At 43.2% G+C, this 17,084-nt stretch overlaps 1 protein-coding gene across 1 annotated transcript; it reads left to right on the top strand.

Annotated features, from left to right (window-relative positions):
- The first annotated feature begins 879 nt into the window (after positions 1-879).
- nt5c1aa (5'-nucleotidase, cytosolic IAa) lies at positions 880-16,324 on the top strand. Its single transcript, XM_076112710.1, has 7 exons — positions 880-1,035; positions 4,852-4,896; positions 7,548-7,715; positions 7,837-7,966; positions 13,010-13,132; positions 15,295-15,479; positions 15,968-16,324. The coding sequence occupies exons 1-7, from the start codon at positions 880-882 to the stop codon at positions 16,322-16,324; spliced, it is 1,164 nt and encodes a 387-aa protein (XP_075968825.1).
- The last annotated feature ends 760 nt before the right edge of the window (positions 16,325-17,084 follow it).

The raw sequence follows: 17,084 nt of genomic DNA, 5'->3' as shown, positions 1-17,084 counted from the left end.
TGTGAAAATGTATACTCCACCGTTCAGATACGAGTGAGTATAAGAACAAAAGATCTGTCAATTCAAATCATGTAAAAATTCTGCCGATGTCAGGTTAAAAAAAAAGACAGAAAGCATCGCCTGATTTCCCCCTTCTTTCATAATCATCTCACTTATTTAAAAAAAATAAAATAAAAAATTATAATTACCCTCCAGATTAACTGCCTCATCACGAAAGCTATTTTTTTCTGTGTACTTATGTGTCCCATGAGCCTCTTGGGCAAATTGCACCATCAACAAGAGACAGCGAGGGGCTGTGTGGGGCGGAGCCATGCTGAATAAGGAAGCAGGGCTGTGATTGGCCAGTGGGAGGACGGGAGGGCAATGAGCGAAGCCAGGGAGCAGAGAGAGTGGGACAGAGAGGGAGGGGAGGGGAGGAGGGGGGGTTCGCTGAGCGGGGAAAGAGAGAGAGACATTCAGAGAGAGCAGCAGATGGACTGCTGCACAGCCTGCATCACACTTCCACATAGGACAGACTGCACGTGTGACAGTGTGTTTAGGAGAGTGCTTATGAATGAGTGGCGGTGGAGCAGCAAACATCTTGCATGTCCTCTGGAATTGGACGCAGTGAGCAATAATCCTCTGAAGGGAAGAAAACGAAAGGATACAGACAAGTGAAGAGGAGACAGAAGAGCTTCTGCTCTTCACACTTCAGCAAACTACTGTAGCGAGGCCGTCATCAATGGGAGTATCTCGATAAATGCCACGGACTGCAGCGGGACATTTTGCTTGTTGAGCTTGTTGACTTTGCAGGAGGAGAAGATCGTGTCTTCATCAAAGGTCGAGGAGTCAGGAGAGGTTGGAGGGGCGCCCTTGGGACCAGAGAGAGGGTGATTCTCTATGGTGACGATGAGTCTGGACCCTGTGCAGGTGATGAGCGGACACGTCAAGGAGCTCAAAGTTTCCCCTTCGTCCAACGGGGACAGCAGAGGATCATGGGAGGAGAAAGAAGAGTTTGCTCAGGACCACTTGGGCCTCACCACCATGACAAAACCAGTAAGTCTCACTGACCAGTTCTAAATCTCCTTCCACCTGCACCTCTGTCTGTGTTTGTTAACAATCTGGGTTTTTTTTATGCCAAAGCTAGAATGTCCAGCTCTCTTTACAGGACAACAAATTCCTTTGCAAGACACGTCTGTCCTCCACTCTTCTATCCTTTTACTGCTTTCCAGCAAGTCTTTTTAAAGTCAGATGTTTACGTCGCCCACGTGCAGCTTAAAGTGTAGCTCATAAAAGGGGTTAGCCGGGTCAGATACTGTAAGTTGAGTGTCTTGAGTTCTTTGAGGTCAGAGGGGTTTGCGTCAAACATCTCTTCTAAATTATGAACGGAATGGCAGACACATACAGTATGGAATCTAAAAGTTTAAAAAAAGAGATGAATGAGCAGAGGAGCCACAGAGTGGTCATTTACTGGAACATGACATTCATAATTTTAGAGGCTCAGCTAATGAGCTAACGAGCTAACCTACATTTTGTTGTCCTTATTACTCATCTTTAACACTGGACTTCAATCTGAAGGCTCAATTCTGTTACTTTTCTAATTAATTACAGTATTCGTCATAAAAGTAATGAATTCAGTCTGTATTTCAAAATATGAGTATGACACTAAACTCATAGCGGATTAATAAAAATATATAAATTCAATATTTTGCATGTAAATGACTGAATGCTACAGCAGTGTTCTAAAGGACTAGAGCGTACGTTTTTTAACTGACACGTCAGATGAAAGTGAATGAAGTGACTTTAAATCTAATTGTGCTTACTGTAATTTATAATGTGAACAATTTCACTACTTTCCGTATAGCTAAATTGAGTTTTTAACCCACCAGTAGGTCCATAGTTTTCCGGCAGATTTACTTCTGAGAGACTTCTGAGAAGTGACAGTGCAGTTTGCAAAGGTTAATATGAATCCCAGCTGACATTCAGTGGCCGGGTTTAGTGTTGTTTATCGCATTGCAAGACGTCAACATACTGTACAGGACACACCAGCCTTTCCAGAGACTCAGGGGACAGCATGCTGAGCAGATTTATTGCAACTAGGTTCATAAAACTAAACAGATGAGTGACAAAGTGTTAGAGGAAACGAAGACGAAAAGAGAGAAAGGTAAAAATAGAAAAACAACGAAGAGTGAGCAAAGTACTGAGCGAAGTAAGGGCAAGGTACTGAAGCTAAAAGCAGCTAAAATATGAGTAATCTCTGCTGCTTGAGGATTAGTGCGGCCACAGGGTTGTATTTTCAGACTGTAAACATCCATTACATGACAGTTTTACTGCTTAACTCAATCCAAATATTACTGCTCGACATGACTGTAAAAAAGATTTGTCCTAATGGACAGTGCCGACAGCAACTGCATGTGTAATTACATGGCAATATGACGGTTGTAACTGAGCATAATGAAGGCAGAGATGATGTTCATGTTAGTCCAAAGTCCCAATATCACCACATTAAGCCTGGTGTTTTTTAGGATGATGCATACTGTAATTTTCATAATTTTAATTAACATTAAACAGCCAGGTCATTGTAATTAAGTAGCATTCATATTTAATTGAATAAAGTCTAATTAAATCAGCCACCTCTTATCTAGCCTACATTAAAGGTGAGGCCCAAGAAGGGGAAATTACTCTGTAGGTCAACAACAAAGTAATTAATAGAATGAGTGGGAAGAAAAGAATAATTATTTTTCTTTCTTTTCAAAAAACAAACACACAAGCGCAAACATGTAAGGTGTTTGTATCATGGATTTATTAAGAGAACTGGATACAGCGCTGGAGGCGGGGCCAAATTCGTTCCTATGACGTTGCTCTGTGGCGCACGAAGCAAAAAAAAAGTTTGACTCCCATTTATAAAATTACTCAGATCTTCTGCTGATCTTCTGCATCGGCCCATAGAGCCGGCGGCTCGCAGCTAGCAGTGCTAACAACGTCAGCAGGGCTGACAGAGCTTATCAGCTGCAACAGCGCAGTGCAGATTGGCGGCCATGAGCTGGCCAATGGTGCACGCTCACATGCACTGTCATGCTCCAAATATCGTGCATGGCCGACGTGGCTACATCAACAAAGCACAGAGACGCTCGTATTACAACAAACAAAGAGAGAGAACGACTTCATTCTCTGCTCAGGTCAACATTACTCCACTATATCTTCACAGAGACAATATCTGCTGCTATATTAATCATCTGGTCGTCATAGAGAAGCTTTAACTTTATTGTTATTTAGCTTTACTTTGTCTTGACAACAGTTCTGTCTTCCTTCATGGTATCACAAGTACCATTATCAACATTTTAAAAGGCTTACTTTAGAAATATGAGGATCAAAACATGCTGGCACTAATTAAGTAGTTATATTGAATCTTATCAAAATCGATCTATTCAGGTTGCTTCTTTTCCCTATTAGAAAAATTAATTAGCATTGCTGTTACTGGCAGAGTCACAGTCACCGTCCTGTGTTCCCATATCTGCCAAGGGCAGAATAGACCTGGGCCTGAAAGGGCCTGAATAGACTGCATCATCACTGGCCTTTTACTTATCTATAAATATCAGCCCCCCCCCAGTCACTCTCTGCTCACACTTCAACCTGTTTATTTTCCCCACTGCGTCCCCTCTCTTATGTTTCAGTCTGTTATCTGACACGTAAGAGAGCACTTTCCTCTTTTATAATCTCAGATGGATGGCAGGGATGTCTCACAGCCTCAGATGTACAATGCTTAGACAGATGACTCATGGATCTGGGTTATGCACAAACACCAGACCTGCTGATCTGGCAGAGCTCTGACAGGATTAATATCCAGGGTGGGGAAGAGAAGAAGGGGAAGTTTTAACGACAATTTCCTAAGTTGCTGTAATTCCCTGGTCCAACATCAAATATACTAACAAGGCCAGTCTTCATTCCCAGCGGGTTTAATCATATCTACTTGCCTAATCAATAAGTAGGAGGATGCATTCCCAGTTGGTAAGAGGCTAACTGAGAGGGCAGGCTGTTAACACTACCAGTATCAAATCACAGCAAAGAACTGCCCTCTGGGATCACACCCGGACTGTGTGACACGTTATTCATAGAGTAAACTGACTCTAACGGATAAGCTGCACCAAAGGTCTCGTACATCTGCAGGACTGTGTGTGAGCAGTATACTCTTAAAGAGACCTAAAGGTGCTAAATTCAAAATATTATAATACTATTTAAGATATAGTGGATTAATGTCTACCTGAGCAGAGAGTGAAGTCACACTCCCTCTCTGTTGTTGTCCAAGTTTCTCTGTGCTTTGTTTGCATAGCCGGTCCGCCTGCGCATGCATGTAAATCCCAGTGTAAGCGCCCCACTGGCTATTTAACCAGCAATACTTTGCCCTGCGCTCATACGTGGTCACGGAAGCCTAATGCCCACCCTCCAGTTACCTCCCTCCGGTTAACGCTGTTAGCTCTGTCTGCACTGTTAGCTGCTATCCGCCGGCCCAGCTGTTGCCATGTTGAGAGCCGTGAGGAGGCAATCTCTCAATCATAGTGGAGAGGCTTGACTTGACAAAAACAGGAAACCTATAAGCCAGTGAGGGGCTGCTGTACCGGTACTTGACTAACTGACGCGTCGCCTTTTTGTGTCATATCAGTTGAATAACTCACATCCTAAACGTCCGTAGCAATAAGGTTACTCAGTGTATTTATTTGCACAGCATCAAGTCCATCCACAGTGTTGAACTTATACACAAGACAGAAATTCAGATGCTGTATATTTGGGTGGGTATTGGAGGGATTGTCAATGAAGCTTAGTTGTAAATAAGTGTTCTCTGAATAAATAAAAACAAACTGTCATTCTGCTAAGGTGACAGGGAGACGAACCCGGAAGGTGGAGGGAGGCGTGTTTTTTGTAAGTATGTCCCATCAGCGTGAGGTTACCTAACGACTGTCACCACTGCTTTTTCACCTTCTCTTAACCTCCTCTGTGATGGATGTCAATGTGCCTGCATGATCACGGACACACCCGCTCTACTAACCAACAACCTGAGCCGATGCATCGTCACGTGTGCTGTCATGTTGATTCATACTGTACTGGATGGTTACAGGCTGGACTGAGCTAATGCACCAGAGAGCTGTGTTCTTATCACTTCAGCCACAGAGAGATACGACTCTTTGATTTGTGTTCTCATGCTACTGTTTTTTAAATCTTTTTTTAAAATATTAGTTGATATATTATACTGAAAATAAAGACATTTAAAAAAAATTCTCCAAACTTTTGTGTAATGCACGCACTGCTCTCATTCGAGGGTTACAGCCAGTGTGCGAAATAACCAGTGGCAATCTGGGGGACCCGTCGTCCAACACCGACTCCGACGTGGACCTTGGCTCGGCTTCTTCTCAGTGCCGTCCTGGTGTCCATGAAGAGGAGAGACGATGTCCGGCTTTGTTTCCAGGTTCTCATGAAAGCCACTGGATCAAATTTGTCCGATGGGGGTCCATTTAGGTCCACAAAAAGCCAAGAAGACATGCTCGCTTCGCGCAACCTGTTGCATCTCTGAGTGTCTGCGTCATTTACGGCCGAAAATCGTCTCTCACACTCACTATTCATATCCATGAATAAATGTTTTGCCCTTATAATAATGAAAACTGCTGGGCATTAAGCTTAAGACATTTTAGTGACAAATAATTGTCTTTTTTAGAGACCCCCCGGAATTTTGCTATTGAGGCTTTCAGGGGGTCTCAATTGTCAATCAATGGATCTCGGACCACCAGAGACCCCCCCTGTATTTCGCACACTGGTTACAGCTGACAACGTCTTCCCAACTCACTGCATCATCGCGAAAGCTAGCATCGACCCTCAGGTTCTCCTTCAAGTAAAATAGCTATATTAGCTCTGTTAGAGCTGTTAGAACTGTTAGCTGCGAGCCGCTAACTCAGCCTGAGCCATGTTCAGAGGCTACAGAAATGCCGCCTCTTGCCATTTGTAACATTATTTGTACATACGCCCGTGTTTGGATAGATTGCCATATGAAGACAAAGTCTGCAGGAGGGCGATGTGCGTCTTTGTGTGACAAAAGCTTCGTGTCATGTTGCTCCATAGTCAAATTGATTGAACATTCAAAACAAATGTGTGCCTCACAGCCAACTGTGAATGCAAAAGAATGTATGACATAAGACGACGCTCCAATTGTTAACAGTAAGCATGTATATGAGTGTTATCGTCTCATCAAATTTTACTTTTTAATCTGATTTAGATGTGCGTCATGATTAATCCTGTGTGTGTGTGTGTGTGTGTGTGTGTGTGTGTGTGTGTGTGTGTGTGTGTGTATGTGTGTGTGTTAGCAGGTAAGTAGGTGACTTGTCAGCAGGCAGCGGTGTTGTAATGGAATAAGGCTAAATAGAGGGACAGTGAATCATTTCCCTTGTTCAGCCTGTGGCCTATTTACTGGGACGCAGCCACTGGGGCATGCACAAACATGCATGTGTTTTATTACACAGATGTCTGCACCACTGCACAAACACACACTCACACAAAGACATAGACACATATTGACTCAAAAGCATGCATTATCCACTGCTGTTATGTGCTTTTGACTTTTTTATTTTTCCAGTAAAGTATTATCCAGCAGTGAAATGAAGTCTACATAATTTATAATATTCATTACTACAGGCAAAGTGCATGATTTAGAGCCAAACAAAAGATACTTCAACTCATATGTGACGCACTGTACAGCACATTCAACCACACATTTAGGCAAACTTGTGTGCACAGGTAAAAGCCTCACACACAGACTTTCACCAGCACATTATTGTCCTTTAAGTTAGCCCCCTCTGCCCCCTCAATGCTCTACCCAACAACCAGGCATCGTCTAAGTTCAGCTGCCAACTGTGGGCATTAATGCCCGCTGCCCCCAGAAGAATGCAGCCCTCCCCTGCAAAAAACTGACACCCGAGCGTTAACACAGTAGGCAACACGAGGCCACTGTGCCACCTAGTAATGTTAATTAAAGTTCATGGGCACACTCGTCACTTTCTAACGCACTTCTAGCCCAGCATGTCAAACTATGGTCGCAGTTACCGCGTAGTTCAACATTGAGAATTGCAACAAAACAACCTGATTGAGGAAAAACCATAATGATAGAGCTTGAAATAAGTCCACAAACTAAGTAAAACGTAAACAATTTAACTACACGCTAAACATGCATAGTTGTCAGACACCAAGGAGAACTGACCAAGCTGTGCTATTTGAGGAGTTGGGAGTGAGAACGTGTTGGGCCATACATGCAAAGTACTTCTTACCCCCATGATTAGAGACGACACCATTCTACTCACGATAGATCTCCGTTCATACAGGTTGTTGACGTTGTAAAGTAACAGCATTACAACAGATAACAGGCCTGACAGTAAGTGAAATGTATCATCAATTTTGCCCCACAGGCCTCTGACACCTTTCAACTCTCTTCCCAATGTGTTTTCCGGTCATCAATGGTCGCTCATCCTCCCTTTTTTTCAGTTCTTCTTTATCCTACCATTATCTATCTTGTTCTAATTTTTCTTTAGCCAAAGCCTGAGAACGCAGTGACCGTTGCGGTCTCTTCTCGGGTCTTGTTTCGGACCGAGCGGGAGCAGAAGGTGTTCGAGCAGAAAGGGGTCGAGGAGTATCTGAGATACCAAATCGAACACGAGAACGAACCCTTCGCCCCTGGACCCGCCTTCCCTTTCGTCAAGGTTAAAGTCACACAGACATGCACTCACGGACATAACACGTGCAGTACAGAGATTCATCTGACTGAGTATTTAAATGTTGTGCTGTCCAGCTTCTTAGCTGACTGTTGCTGTATCCTGACAGGCTCTGGAGACGGTGAACGTTCGTCTGCGGGAGCTGTACCCACAAAGTGAAGAGCTGTTTGACATCATTTTGGTGACGTATAACCATGCCCACGTCGGAATCCGGCTCATCAACACCATCAACCATCACAGTAAGTTAAGATTAGAGATAATCATAAAGATGTGGCCCTCACTCACTATGGAATGATACGATGTGGCAGGCAGAACAGTGGTAACAGCCCATTAAGATATCAGATCAGTATCTCACTCCCCATGAAACTGCACATGGATGTTGAATGTAAATGGAACAATATGTGAGAGAAAGATTTAAGAGATCACAACTATAAAGGCATTTACACACTGTGAAAAAATAACTACACGGAAATGCAACAATTGCAGCACTTTTTCAATAAGTCTGAGGTAAACTGCTGTATAGCCTAAAGTACTGTGAGACATTTTTGAGTTTCTGTTTGGTGAAATGCGTTGAGTGAACTTGAGTTCCCTCTGGTAAACAGCCACGCAGTGTTTTAGTCTGGTGCTTTTATTGTGAAAGGTCTGCGCTTCCTTTGTGAAGGTTGAAAGAAGTAATAAAGTTTGACATCTTGGTTCGGACTACCGAGCCTCCGAACAACGTGATTGGTTGATGCCTTTATTTATGGTGCGAATGCTCAGAAAAATGTACCTTGCTCTGAAAAAAAACACGTCGCTTTTTCACTGCGTAAAATTTGCGTTCTGTGTAAAAGTATTCATGAAAAAATCAACAGTTTCAAAACTAATACTGATGTCTGAATTAATCTCATGAAAAAAATGCCTCCTGTGTCTGAAGGCCTTAAGATGTTAAGACATTGACATAATTAGACAGGATACTGAAGCTGAGACAAAAAACAAAGTGTGTGAACAGCTGACTGAAAATCTCAGACCCATCTTCCTCACAGACCACTTCCTGTTCAGGCCGGGGTGAGTTTATGTCCTTCGGGATTGTAAAACTAATCCAAGAGTCCCGAAACAAAAACAGGCCAAAGTAGAGCCACCAAAGCTGCACGCTGCCTCCCAGATGCTTCCATGTTAGATCTCGCTGGTGGCTCTCTGCGTGAGGGGCCTTACCAATCTGACCTCTGACCTTTCCTACACCGCGACAGGAAAACACGGCCTCTCTGATGTCTCAGGGATAAGAGTTAGTTGAACATGCTGTGTCAACTAGCAAAGTGTCTCGAGTCATAAAAATGATGAAGAAAGAAACATGTACTTGCTCCTTAGCTTTTCACCTTTGAAACTGAATGGGGCCACGTCAGACAAACATTCAAATAGTAATTTATCTCTCATCACCTGCTTGCTATTTTTAACAGTTGCAGGATGAGGTATAAAGTTACTCATTGCTTTTCGATGACTCGGGACAACTATATAGTTACGCCATGGCTGTGAATGGCAAGCATAAGTGCCCGCAGGCCATAACAAAAAAAGGAGATTCACCATACGAACATTTAACAAAGGAAATCAGTGGTATCAGTAATGTGTGTGATTCATGAGTGGAGGATGTATGTGTGTGCGGGTGTTGTAAAGGTGAAAAAACATAAAAATAAATTAAAGCAACAAAACTAAACAGGAGAGAAGCGAAGCTGCAGCAGCAGCAGAATGCCGGGTCAGCCGGAGAGAAGCAAGCTGCCAGCTGCATGCAGTCTTAAAAAAGCTGGTGTTACCAGTTTCCCTAACTATCACCTGCAGCAAGAGCACAGACTGGCCTCTGCGCAGGCACCTCCTGTCACCAATATCACTGATGCTCGGTATATAACTGTAATGTTCTGGGTGGTTTTAATCACTGGCTGTAGAGCCCTCCTGTCCTGAGCTGTGCACAAACCATGACAATGTGTTATGTTTCCAGTCGGCAGGCTTTCTATTACTCCTGTGTTAAAGTTGACAAGAACTTGTCACAGGAACTTTGCCTTTTTGGGTTTCAGTAAGAAATACAGCCATTTTTCAGCTTTCTCAAACAGGGTGGAGATGTGTGATGATCATGTCAGCTTGTTAGTGATGCTGATTCCCAGGAAACTAAAACTTTTCACCTGTTCCACTTCAACTCCATTGATGTAGACAGGGGTGTGTGTCTTCACCTCCTTCAGCCCCTTGGTTTTACTGACATTGAGCAGTAGGTCGTTGTTTGAGCACCACTCGGCAAGATTGTTGATTTCCTCTCTATATGAATTCTCATTGTTGTTTTGTAATCCGGCCGATGGCGGTTGTGCCGTCTGCAAACTTCACAACAGAGTGCGCTTCATGTCGGGGGGGGGGCGCAGCAGTCGTGGGTGTACAACTTGAACAGGAGGCGGCTGAGCACACAGCCCTGGGGGGCTCCAGTGTTCAACACTGGAATGGAGGAGGTTTGGCTGCCAATTTGAACGGTCTTGGGTCTGTTTGTCAGGAAGACCAATATCCAGTTGCAGAGTGAGGTACTGAAGCCCAGAGCGATACATTTGACGACCAGTTTCATGGGGGAAATTGTATCCAATGCTAAGCTCAAATCAACAAACAACATTCTGATGTAGCTGCTGTTATTTCCAAGATGTATAAAAGCTGAGTGGAGAGAAGTGGAAACAACATCCTCTGTGTATCTGTTGGCTCAGTATGCAGACTGCTGAGGGTCCAGGATGGCTCGGATGTTGTTGTTGATGTGCAGGAGAAACAGTTTCTCAAATCACTTCACACACGCATGGTCGTAGTCATGTAGACTAACACAACAGACTTTTTAGATAAAGGGGCAATGGTGACCGTCTTGAAGCAGGTGGGAACATTCTCTTGTGACGGTGATAAGTTATTTTATTCGTCTAATAATATAGGAGGACCCAAGGGCCAAGATAACTGGCAGGTGCTGTCATGTGCTCTGTGCGCAGCAAATTGCGATGTCACGAGGTGACATGATCGTTCCCAATGGAAATCTAAAACTGGAGTCACAACATCACCTCATACATGGCTACTATATACATAACTGCTATGATTGTAAAGTGTTAAACTGCACAACGAAGCTGCTCATTCTCTGACGTGACAGCAGTGTCTCTGCAGTCCTGCCGATTTCCTGCTTTCCTATTACCATGTTTCAGATCTACTGAACAAGCAAATAAATCACATAAAGATAGATGATAAGACAGTTTTGCAAAGGGAAAGAAAAAAGATACAAAGACATCAAAGGTGAGGATTTTTTCCATTGAGGGACTCCCACGCTCCCACAGTCTTAAAGGCAGGGGGACACTTGGGAGGTTTGAAATGATGTGGTGCAGTGAAATGTGGGGGCCAAACTCACCATGGCCAGACTACAAAGCTAAATAAACCATTCAAATAAATCTGTAGAGGACAGTTGGTTCTTTGAACTCTATTTCTCTCGTTTCTTTTAGTCTCCATCTCCATCTGCCTTCAGCCTGTTTATGAGTCATATTGTAGCCGCTTGTCTTTGTATCCACAAGTCTTAGTTCTTTTAAAACGGCACTACATAACTTTGCATTTCTGCTAATAGAGTTTGACATCAAGAACATGAAATCCATCAGGATAGCAGAGTTTTGGGCATTTGTCTCGACAGAGTCGATGGCTAATGGTACAACGATTTTATTCTATGTGATTAAATGAAACGGCAACAGGGGAAACTGTAACCACTCTGATGAAGGCAAAATAGCTAAAAACGTTAAATATTAAAGCTTTTAGTGAACTGCACTTTGCTGTGTCTGCGTTCTCAAAGTTAGAAAAAGGAACCAGACACCTAGTGTGCAAAGCCACAAATGTAAAAGCTCAATCACTTCAGTATAATGTCTATTTGTAAAAAAAAAATACACCAGGCAAGCCAGTTAAATGAGCAAAAGGCGAGCTTGAATAACAATAAGCTGGTAGCAAAAATCAAAAGAGACAGGAAACAAACAGTGAGGGTGAAGGCTGCAGCAATACAAAGAAAACACACTGAGGACTAACCGGTATGACACGAGGAACACAAGAAACAAACGCCGACACTGCAGAGGGAAATCACACAGACTAAGTGTACACAAGGGGAGCAGGTTGATTAGACACAGGTGGAACAAATCAGGGCAGGCCAGACAATCACAAAGACAGGAAGTAAAACAAAACAAGACACGAGAGGAGAGGACTATGACAAGATGAATACTTTACATTTGATTCAAGACCATTTCCCACCAGTTTCCGACCTGACTTCAACATTTTATTTGGGCAGGCAGTGTTTATTTATACCAACAGAACATCCTTTGTTGTTGTCAACATTAGCATTCTCATAAAGACCTCTGCCCACACGCCTCTACACCTCTTTGTCTCAATCCTCTGTCAGTTGGAAACTACAAAGCTGTGCCTGCATCAATTCTGACCATTATTGTATAAAATATGCCTCTAACAAGTCCCTCATTTTTATGGACGAGCAAAACTACATTGCTGGAGAGCCCTTTTAATGTGGAATAAGTCTAAGACAGGTTTCTTGCCGAGTGCCGCTTCAGATAAAAAGCCTTAACCTTGCCGTCTCTCTTTTCATAAGCGGCACATCAATCTCCCACCGACGCTAACCTTCTCTTTGACTATATCTCCATCTATCATATATCTCATTCTACACAACCCTTCAACTCTTCTCAAACTCATTTCATCACATCGACCATCCCATCATCAGTATTGTTACTTTACTCCTGTGCCCTTTCTCCTAAATATCAGCTCATGCTACCTGAACCGCTCTGTGATCACGGATCTAATGACCTAGTATCAGTCTGCTGTCATTCTCCACATACCGTCTCTCCGCTGCTGTTTGGATCCATCAGCAGCGAATTCAGAGACTGCCTCAGCCAAAATGCGAGCAGACACTCTACCGCCAGTCATTCTCGGTCCACTCTTCCCCCCTTCTAGTCAGCCCCCTGTTTGGACCCTCTCCACATTTTAAGTGCTTGTAAGTTTATCCTCTCACCCCCATCTGCCCCTCGCTTCACCCCCTGTGACTCCTAAAATTGTGACCAATTAAAAGCTACAGCTCACAGCAGAAACGAGGATGTTTCTGTTTTTGTTTCCATCACTTTGTTTCTGTATCTGATGGTTTATAAAAATACAAATAAAGACATGCATCAATATTTCATTAGCTCTGTAGTGCTGCCAATGTAAACTGGATGTTGGCTTTTAATGATGGACTGACACTTAAAACCTTGTTGCTGTTTGTTGCTCTTCGTCTCCAGACTTGTTTATTGAGAGGTTTTGTATGACGGGGGGAAGCAGTCCTATTGGCTACCTGAAGGCCTGGCACACCAACCTCTACCTGTCTGCTGACGCCGACAAAGTCAGGGAGGCGCTGGCTGAGGGTGAGCCCACACACACACACACACACACACACACACACACACACAGGAGGGAGTCTGATTTAATGTGGTTTCTGTCACTTTATAATAAAAGGTGCTGATCTACAGTAGAGCAAAGCTAAAAAATAATTTGACTGCAAACATTTTGGGCGTTAACATTTTCAACACATTGCACTAGTGCGAGGTTTAGACCCCACACCATCCCAGTTCTTAATCTTAACAAATGTTCTTTGGTAACCTTGTATGAATGGGATATAATTGCTGTTTGATCATTGTTGAATGACCTGGCTCAGATTCAAATATTTGTATGCATGAACAAATACATACACTAAAGTGTTACACAACGTTTTAATCGGTTGGATCTTCCAGGGTAAAATATTGGCAAATTTCTGACATTTTGCTAGTTCTGGCTCACGTTACACTCTCCGCTAGCATCTTCCCCATCAGCCCCGGGAACAACGATGGCTGCGTCCAAAGTCGATGATGGAAGTCACTAAGGAGTGAGCCATCTCGCTTCTCTCTCATCTCCGTTGAGAGTTGCACATGCACAGTACGGATCGGGCTGAATGGATCGGGGAGCGAGTGACACGTGATGTTGTTGTTCCTGTGTAGCACAAATTAGCTGATGAATTATAAACAGAGAGCTGCAGTAGTCGACACTACAGTGACTGACATCTACTCCGATGCTGCAGTCACATTACCATAAACCATCATGGTGATGATTTCCCCCCTCTTTGTGTTTCCTTGATGGATTCCTGCGTGTCATCACATCCCAATTGTTCTGGCTTGATATTTGAAAACACGGACCGCTCTGTGCCAAAGAAATACAAGATGTTCCAGTAATACGCTGACGAGACGCTGGAAACAGAATATGTTGATGTGAAATTCGCGGGACTTGAGGTGACAACCGCTTCTGAAGGTTTATATTTGTTCAGTGCAGCACATTTCATGCTTTAGTAATATTACTGCTGTCAAAAAGGAAAGCGCAAAACAGAAATAGAGCAGACCAAGTGGACACAAATAGAGTTCAAACCGAAAGGAAAGCAAATCCAGAATGAACGATGAAACCTGTTTCTGACTAATTGGAAAACAAGATTTGTTTGAGCTTGTTGACACAAAAATATTTTTATTTTTTCACGAAATCTTGATTTTCTAGTAATGAGAACCAGAAAATAACGTAATGTATCTACTGTGTCACACTAACTGAGTGCTGATTGAACCCAGCGGGGCCACATACCTCTCAAGGAGACATTCATGTGACTAACACGCTTGATGTCACTAATGCAAGTGACTCTGTGGGGGGCACACACACACACACACACACACACACACACACACACACACACACACACACACACACACACACACAGACACACACACACACACACACACACATAATGATTCAAGCAAAGGAAGCGTCCTTGACATTTTCCTTGAAAGGTCTTAATTAGCCCTGAAGCCATTTGTTCAGACGTTCTGTGAGCTGAAGGCCAGAAAGCACTTCAGCTGTTCCTGGTTTGTTCCAGCAGCAGATGAAGTGATGAAGCGTAGAGAAAGCTAGTTTTACTGTATCTTAACAAGTCATGTTTCTGTTCACCTGCTTCTGATCCAGCCAGCACGTGATTGTCTGCAGGTGTCAAAGCACCTATAAGTTAAAGTATTGTGATGGAACACATCAATGCTGGTGTTAATATTGACATTTTCTTACTAACTTTATGAATAGCTGGAGCTGTCATATCTGGTTTCATCTTTCAGCTCCTACTTTTTTGCATTTTTCTAAATTATGCAGCGGGTGGATTTAGTCTCAGACCTCAGACTTTCATTTTAGGTAAAGTTGAGTGAAGTGATATGTATGGTTTTACTTTACAAAGGATTGTTTCTGTTTACTTTATTCCAATCTAACAATATGTCACAGTCATATGAAGTATACTAAACTATATTTTGGATGTACAGTATTTAAAGTGAAGTTAAATGAAGTGCATTGATGTATAAAAGCGGTTTTACGTGAGCAAGAAATGTCTCTGTTCACTTGAGTCTTATCAAACTAGCATGTGATTGTCTGCAGGATTCAAGGTGTGTATATAGTTTAATTTAAAGTGAAGTAAAGCAAAGTTTAAGTGAAGTGAAATCATGTTCAGTAAATCTCTCTCTGTGTTTATGTTCAGGCATCGCAGCAGCCACCATGTTCATGACGGAGAATCTGACCGAGGTATCAGAGTCCCAGCTGAGGGTGGCATTTGATGGTGACGCCGTCCTCTTCTCTGACGAATCGGAGCGCATCTTCAAGGCACACGGGCTGGACAAGTTCTTCGAACATGAGAGGGACAACGAGGACACGCTACTGGATCATGTGAGTAGTTCTCACAGGAGGTCTGTTTAGACATTTTCTCTTTAAGAGTAGATAATGTGCTGACACCATACATATATTTTATTAATTTCCGCAAAGTAATCATAGATAGAATCAGTACAGATTGGATTTCACTGTGGGAAAGATTTAAGAATGTTTAATCCCTAATTTCCATCGTAGCCTTAAATTGCCATTTCCGTGCAGACCGACTCACCTGTAAATGATTATGCAGATGTTCTCCATATAAAATCTGTTTCATTCATTATTTTATGGATCAATTATGAAACATGACTCCCAATGTGTTCAAAACACATTGGGAGTCAGTCAGTTGGTGCATCGTTAGAATAATAACGGACAATTCATGTCCCTGTACAGAAAACCAATAGATTGCATTCCGTAACTATTTCACAAACTTCTGTGAGACGGCGTTGAGAGAACACACGATCTCTCCAGCTTCGCTTTGTCATAATCGTTTTCTTCCTCCGGGACAGGGTCCCCTGAAGGGCTTCCTGGAAGCACTGGGGAAGCTCCAGAAAAAGTTTTACGCCAAAGGCCAGCGCCTGGACTGTCCCATCCGAACATACCTGGTCACAGCTCGTAGTGCAGCCAGCTCTGGGATCCGGGCACTGAAGACACTCAGGGCCTGGGGCTTGGAGATCGACGAGGCCTTGTTCCTCGCAGGGGCACCCAAGGGCCCCATGCTGGAGAAGATCAGGCCTCACATCTACTTTGACGATCAGATGTTTCACGTGGAGGGCGCGGCAGAGATGGGCACCGTCGCTGCCCACGTGCCCTACGGCATTGCACAGAAACATAACCAGACACACAACACCGGTGTGAGGAAGTAGACAGCAGATGCCAATATAGTCATCCAGCCCGAAACAGAAGAAGAGAAGGAGGATGGGATGGAGAAACATCACAAGAGAAGAAGCTGAGAGGTTTCAGAGAGTATGGAAAGATGAACTTGTACTGTATGTGGGAATGCATCATTTCCATGATGAAGCAATTGTATTGTAAGTTTGTTTAATAACGTAAATTGTGTCAGCTTAATGGTATCATGTTAGGGGTCTGGGTAGAAGTCAAGTAGAGGATAACCTGCTTCACTTCTACAAAAAGGTACTTTTCCTACGAAAGCCAGCAACACGTGTGCATTTCATGCATAGAGTAACTTCCATCTTCACAGGAAACTCAGTTAGGTTTAGGCAACAAAACCTCTCAAAACCACTTGAAATGAACCAAGAAAGTGTTGTTATTGAAGTAGGCAAGTTACGTGACAAGATCAACATTGGCTTCTCTTTTCACATGAACGGAGAGCGGTCTCCAGGCTGATAGATCTCTGTTTGTTGGACCCGTCCACCTCCCCTCCCCCCGCCCAGTGTGTGATTTAGCTGTTTTTAAACGTCCTCGTTCATTATTACATCCATAACATACACAAACATTTCTTGGGATATTTACAAATCACGGCACATTTTTTTCCGTAGGTATAGCTACGGATGCTGGATGACACCAGCCTGATGGTGATGTACTGTAACTCAAGAGTCATAAGTTAACGTGTCAGTGATTTCACAAGAATGTAAAATTGTTTGTTTGCAACTATACACAAAATGT

Source organism: Anarhichas minor, unplaced genomic scaffold (genome assembly GCF_050575085.1).
Source record: "Anarhichas minor isolate MPS153535 unplaced genomic scaffold, ASM5057508v1 ptg000051l, whole genome shotgun sequence".
NCBI lineage: Eukaryota > Metazoa > Chordata > Actinopteri > Perciformes > Anarhichadidae > Anarhichas > Anarhichas minor.
The sequence above is the reverse complement of the archived record's forward strand: the minus strand, read 5'-3'. Positions and strand labels throughout refer to the sequence as shown.

Bases quoted from the DNA above. Each gene is read 5' to 3' on its own strand.
- nt5c1aa (XM_076112710.1), top strand. From the start codon at position 880: ATGGTGACGATGAGTCTGGACCCTGTGCAGGTGATGAGCGGACACGTC. The intron at 1,036-4,851 runs GTAAGTCTCACT...CATTCTGCTAAG, and splicing joins TCACCACCATGACAAAACCA to GTGACAGGGAGACGAACCCG. The intron at 7,716-7,836 runs GTTAAAGTCACA...GTATCCTGACAG, and splicing joins CCGCCTTCCCTTTCGTCAAG to GCTCTGGAGACGGTGAACGT.